General features: G+C 37.3%; 1 protein-coding gene across 1 annotated transcript; it reads right to left on the bottom strand.

Moving 5' to 3' along the window:
- Positions 1–1,423: 1,423 nt before the first annotated feature.
- On the bottom strand, positions 1,424–1,915 carry LOC110888197 (rho GTPase-activating protein gacO-like). The gene has a single exon (XM_022135737.1). The coding sequence runs from the start codon at positions 1,913–1,915 to the stop codon at positions 1,424–1,426; it is 492 nt and encodes a 163-aa protein (XP_021991429.1).
- Between the last annotated feature and the right edge of the window lie 4,709 nt (positions 1,916–6,624).

Raw genomic sequence — 6,624 nt, 5'->3', positions numbered from 1 at the left:
CGCACGGAAGTCATACTAAACCCTATGATGTGCCAAACCTAAAATTTTCAATATTTTATGATGAAATATAATTTTATCATAAGTTATTACTTTATCATAAGTTTTATTATTTTATCATATTCCATATGGTTGTTATATCGTTTCCTATATAAACCACCGGAACAAATCTATAATATTCCACGAGATTCTAATGATTTTAAAGTAAATCACCTTATCTTTTGTACCTTGTCGAAGAGTTCGACTTTTTCTACTCTTTAATACTCCATAATATTTTCATGTGATTTGTATTCTTGAATTATGGGATTTTCCCTAAGTTCCATGATTTCACAAATCCGTGACTCCCCCATTTGAGCAACCAAACACCCACCTTATGATCCAACCGTACGACCAATCAGACGCTCCCCACATGGATCAACCGACCGTATCCTATGGCACCCACCTCGTTCCTTACGATTGAGCCGTTCAAGCCAACCCACATAACCAAGATGACTAGAAGGCACGAGGACGAACACTCATCCAGTTCCAAGACAACCAATATGCGGTCAGCAGCACGGCAACGTTTTTATGTGATGAATTTATTTTGAATAGGACATTTTGAGTTTGACTTTGTATGAACTAGTGTAAATCAAACAAAGATTGTTATGAATTTCCGAATACAAGTGTAATGATGTGATTTTTGGTAATATGTATTAAATTTTAACGAGTCGTCTATTACGACTTGAACGTTACAACCCTAATCACTTTCGTAATCTGTGCCCAGAGTTCGGAAAATTAAAGTTGAGGGCACATGGTGACGATTAAAAATTTTATGACCTCAAAATTTGATTTTATAAAAATAATAACAAAAATATAATAAAAACTTTTAGTAAATTTTGTACTTCGGATCAAAAAAATATTTTCCTAAAACTTAATAAAAATATTTTTCTAAATAAATCAAATTGCTTTTGTACATGAAAATTTAAAATACTAATGTTGTACACTTGGTAAAGTGTAAATATGGTTAAGTACATAAAACACAATAAACGTGAGCATGATTAACAAAGTTATGGCGAACGTAAGATCGTTTATTAAGTAAGGATTTCTTAGTAAAACTTGGATTTACCCTACCGATGTTTTCCTCACTCGAGATGCATCTTCAAATGGTCGACCCAAGCGTATACGAGTTGCTTCCTCAATTTATCTTAGGATCCCTCGACGTTTTTCCGAATCGTAATTATCACGTGACTGGTAGAAGTTAAGATCATTGCTGCTACTTTGTTGCTACCATTATTCGACCTCAGGTTTACTTTTTCCATAGTATTATCAACTTTACCTGCTTTGTATCCTTGACATTCGCACTAACATCAAAAGAAACAATTAATAAGTCTTACTCTGTACCGTTGATAGCTTAGCGGAGGGTGGTGGTAGCGAGTGGTAGTTGTCGTCAGCAGTGGCGGTGGTCGGTGGCGGAGGGTGACGACGGCAGGAGGTGGTTAGTGTTGGCATCGGTGGAGGTGCCCCTGATGGGTAGCGGTGGTGGCGGGCGGTGGCCCCGAAGGTCAGTGGCGGAGGGTGATGACGGCAGTGACGATGATGTGGGGTAGCGGTGATGTGGGGTAGTTGTTGTCGGCGGTGGCGGCGACGGTGGTAGTAGTGGGCAGTGACCGAGGTTGGCGATGGTTGTGGTCGGTTGTGGCCGGTTACGGAAGGTGAAGGCGGCGTGGCCGGTGGCGGCGACCCAGGGTGGTGGTTGTCGACGACGGGTGTTGGCGGCGACGGTGGGTGGCGGGTGGTGATGGTGGTTGGTAGGGTTGATGATGAAGGGTGCAAGGGAATGGAATGAAAAAAAAAACAGGGGATGTGGATGAAATGAATTTGAGGGAATGGAATGGCTTATGTAATTGGTGATTCCATTACCTTGACCAACCAAACGCATGTTTTTTCATTCCCTTGTAATAGTCCATTTCATTCCACCTCTCATTCCTGCATACCAAACATTACCTATGTATTTGGCGTGAATAATAGATAAAAAATAATACGTATCGTATTTTTGGTTTTACCGCGTAAATGTTATTTTGGTCACAAATTAACATCTGCACTTATATTTTTTCACTAAACTATGTATTTTTGAGTGGGTATTTCATGTCTAGTATATTTCTTGCTCTAATTTGCTAGTAAACTAGAGAAACTAAATCACATGGCCATCCAAATGTAACCAAATCATATGTTAGGAGATTGTGGAACATGTTTAATTAAAACAACAATACTTTTTACGAAATCACTCCACCCTATACCTCTATCTTGGCCGAAGGTATGGCCTTGGTGCCATCACCTTATTGTTTTCTTGTCCACTAAGTTTATGTTAGAATTATAATCATTGCATTAGTTATTAAACTTTAGTTATGTTTATTATTGTTATTATTTCGTCATGTATGTATGTTTAACATATAATTAGGATGTTTACTTATTAGATTAGATGATAAGCGGTTTTAGGATGATAAGCGGGTCAAGTATTCAAGTCAAACTGCAATGGCAGTTACCCGCCAAAATTAACCGCCATTATGTATGTTTAAATATTACCGGGAATCATACTATCCGGTTATCAAGACAATTTCGTTCACTGAACTTGTCCAATTATTCGTTTTGATTTCTCTGCGAACACTTCTTTGCATTCGTTTCCTTGAATCACTAGTAAACATCATCATGTCTGCAAGTTTGTATCATTCTTCCGCTGCAAATGCTGATGGTGATGTTTCGGATTTCCAACATAGTGGTATCAGAGCAACTTCTGGAAAACGATCAGAAATCAAAGCAACTTCTACCACTCTTCCTTGTCAACATTGTACCGACGAAATTAATGAAAGAAACAAGCGAATCCCTCGTATTCGACTTTGTTACTATTGTCACTTACCGGGTCATCATATCTACAACTGTAAGGCCAAAGATAATGATGAAGCAACGCAACTGTTAAAACAGGCCATCAACGTTGGGATCAGACGAAAGGAAGAAGATGTTCACTGCAAAGATGAAATGATTGTCACTGGCACCGATGGTGGACAATGGGCAGGAATATGGTATGTTAATCCGACGTTCAATCATCATTTTTCAGGCAATATTAATGTTTTCAAAAGGGTGAAACATATGATGGGTGTAGAGACAAGGTCTGGTATGAATAATTTTCTGTTTATAAGAGGGGTAGGATCGGTTGATTTGAAAACTGGGAATGAAACACTGAACATTCAAAGTGTTTTTTATTCACCGGAGATTGATCGGAATGTTTTAAGCCTTGATCAATTAACATTACAAGGCTTTACGGTCAAAAAATCCGGTGATAGATGTAAAATATATCCCATGTTTTCAACTCCGGTAATAAATTCAATAAATGATGAAACTGGTCTAACGAAGGAGGAAGAGTTGGGTGCAAATGAGAAGCGTAGACTGCAAGAACTGGGAAATGTTGATGAACAATTCAAAGAAGAATATCTGAATTCTTATTTTGAAACTCTAAATGTTTCGGATGAGAATGAAAGTGATTGGAATTTACTGATTTTAAGAGTGTTAGAATTCCACGAATTTGCAGATTGCAAAGCATTAATAAATATGCTTGATGATAGAGAATATGTTTTTAAGTATAAGGTTGATCTTCAAAAGAAATTTGAAGAAATGGTTCGATGGTTCATGTATGTATATATGGGAATAACATCGAGACCAATTCCTCCTTATTCACCGAGTCAAAAGAAAATTGACTTGTTAAGTTTATTTATTCTGGTCATAAGAGACGGAGGATACCAAGACGTTACTACCGACAACACATGGCCAATTATTGCAAAAGACTTAGGATTTGAATATCAAGATGGAGATTACATCAGGATCATATATTCTATGTATCTTGATGTTCTGGAGTATTATTATAAATTCAAATCGGTGCAAGAAGATGTGCATGTGAAGGAGATGGTGAATGATGATGCTGAATTCTCGGGAGGCCGTCACAGGAAGACAAAAAGTGCAGAAATTGCAGCAGATAATGATCATGACAATGGTGACACAACGCAATTTGCACTATTTGCTAGGAAGGGATGTGAAGACGACTGGAATGTACACAAGAAGAGGAAGCGGTTTAATTTCGATAATATGAAGAAAGAAGTAGATGATGCTAACCGGAGTGTCATGCAACAAGGCTATAACATAACCAAAGTTTAAGGGGGTTGTGTTAGAATTATAATCACTGCATTAGTTATTAAACTTTAGTTATGTTTATTATTGTTATTATTTCGTCATGTATGTATGTTTAACATATAATTAGGATGTTTACTTATTAGATTAGATGATAAGCGGTTTTAGGATGATAAGCGGGTCAAGTATTCAAGTCAAACTGCAATGGCAGTTACCCGCCAAAATTAACCGCCATTATGTATGTTTAAATATTATCGGGAATCATATTATCCGGTTATCAAGAAAATTTCGTTCACTGAACTTGTCCAATTATTCGTTTTAATTTCTCTGCAAACACTTCTTTGCATTCGTTTCCTTGAATCACTAGTAAACATCATCATGTCTGCAAGTTTGTATCATTCTTCCGCTGCAAATGCTGATGGTGATGTTTCGGATTTCCAACAGTTTAGGGGCATGTTGTTGTGTGGAAGTTTGTCGTAAATCTTCCCAAGCTAGGATAGTGGTAAATGCTTAATCTCTTGTTGTTTATCTTTTTAAAATGTCTATTTTGTGCAAGATATGTTCACCAGGTTATATGTTAATGGGTCTTTGTTAAAAACAAACTAATCTAGTGTTTAAATGGAAGATTTTAGAAGATGTATGGGTGTGGTTTGGACTGTGGATGTGTATGTATGAATGTGTGTTTGTGATGTGTGTTCAAGTATGTTAAAAGTGCTTGTATGTTGTATGTTTTTGGGTGATGACCTTGTAACTAGAGGGATGTTATTATGTGATGTTTTTCATTACAAACTGGATGTATGTGTGTATAGTTTGAGCCGTGGGGTATATGGATGGGTATCGTGATGGTGTATGCTTGATAAGTATGTTAACACACTAAAACAAGGATGTTTTAGGGTGAATCTTGCATGTTGATGCTTAGATGATGTTAATTGTATGTTTATATATGATATATGTGTGAAGAGCATATCTATGATTATGCGGCTTAACATGTAAAAAATGGTAACTTTGGTGGATTAAAGTGTGTGATTTAGCATAAGAATCCCCAAGAATGGTGATGTAACGCTTCACTTTTTGGAACTTTCCTTATTTAGAAAGTTTGTTTGTATTTATGTTTTTGGAAACTTGTAACTCTCTTGTATTCGTATTTCCTTTCCAAACATTGTAATCCGAGACTTTGATCATAATAAAACTCGATCACTTTACACATTTTGTTATACATACTTGAATACATACTCATTACATACTTATGATACGTGCAAACATTAATACATACTCGAGTACGCAAACTCATACTTGATATACTTGCAATCACAGTTTATACGTGCATTCATTTATGCATTATACATATACATCATACTTGTATGCTTGAAACGCTTAAAACCGGCTAAAATACGCAAAACAATCAAACTTGAATCTTCATGCAACTGAGCCAACCCCTTCATGTGACTAGGCAGACCCCTTCGCATGAGTGGCCCACTCGTCCCAACATCCACTCACACAAACTGTCCCCTCATCCTATAAATACAACCCTCCACCCCCACTTCCTACCTTCCACTCACTCTCATTCTCTCTCGAGATCTCTGCACTTCAAGTTTCGGACAAGGCATTTCCAAAAGCTTTAAGTGAGTCTTAGCTCGCCGACTTGACGTTTTCTACTCTTATACTTTTTATACTTTTCTTTAACTTCACTACTCGGATTAACCTCTTGGATGCTTCCTCAGACTTGCCTTGGTAGTCTACTAGTGAAGTTCACCACATTGGGGTCCAAGTTAAATATTGAAGTTCTATGTTTTCAAACTTTTATAAAATACTTCTGATATTGAAACTTGGCAGAATCAAGAACCCACCGAGCTCATAAGCTAAGTCTATAGTTGTGGGTTAGTGTTGAAGTTGATTCCAGCCAAGAAACAAGGCTGTTCAAACAGAACCGAACCAAATCCTCCCAAAAAAGAGCCATTCGCATGAATGGAAAGGCCCACTCGCACGACTGACCAGTTAGTTCGCGCGACTGAGCAGTTCCTTTGCGCGAAGAGCATCTGTTACTCCCGTTCTGGCATTTTCCTAAGTGTTGAATGTTATTAACGTGTGAGGGTGTGGGTATAAATTTTAGATATATTTTAAGCACTTTACTCGCGAATCAAGCTTTAAATTTATATAACACGATTCAATACTATCATCCTACACACGTTAGGCAAGTGCACCCATCGCGGACGTAGTATAGTGATGGCAAAATACCGAGGTCGTCCAAGGACACAAGAGCTTTTAATACCGGCTTATCGTTGACGTCTAACCTAACCAAATTTTGATAAAAGTTTTAAAAGATAAACTAGAAAATAAAAATGTAAATATAAGGAAAACAAATAGACAAGAAGGAATCACTTGGTTCCAACTCCTCTTTTATGTATCCTTTGATGATTTCCGCACGTTGGGCTTTTTAAGAGATTATCTTTAGTTATAGTGGTAGGCCCTCAT

Source organism: Helianthus annuus, chromosome 11 (genome assembly GCF_002127325.2).
Source record: "Helianthus annuus cultivar XRQ/B chromosome 11, HanXRQr2.0-SUNRISE, whole genome shotgun sequence".
In the NCBI taxonomy this organism is placed as follows: domain Eukaryota; kingdom Viridiplantae; phylum Streptophyta; class Magnoliopsida; order Asterales; family Asteraceae; genus Helianthus; species Helianthus annuus.
This window is presented reverse-complemented; position numbering and strand designations above follow the sequence as displayed.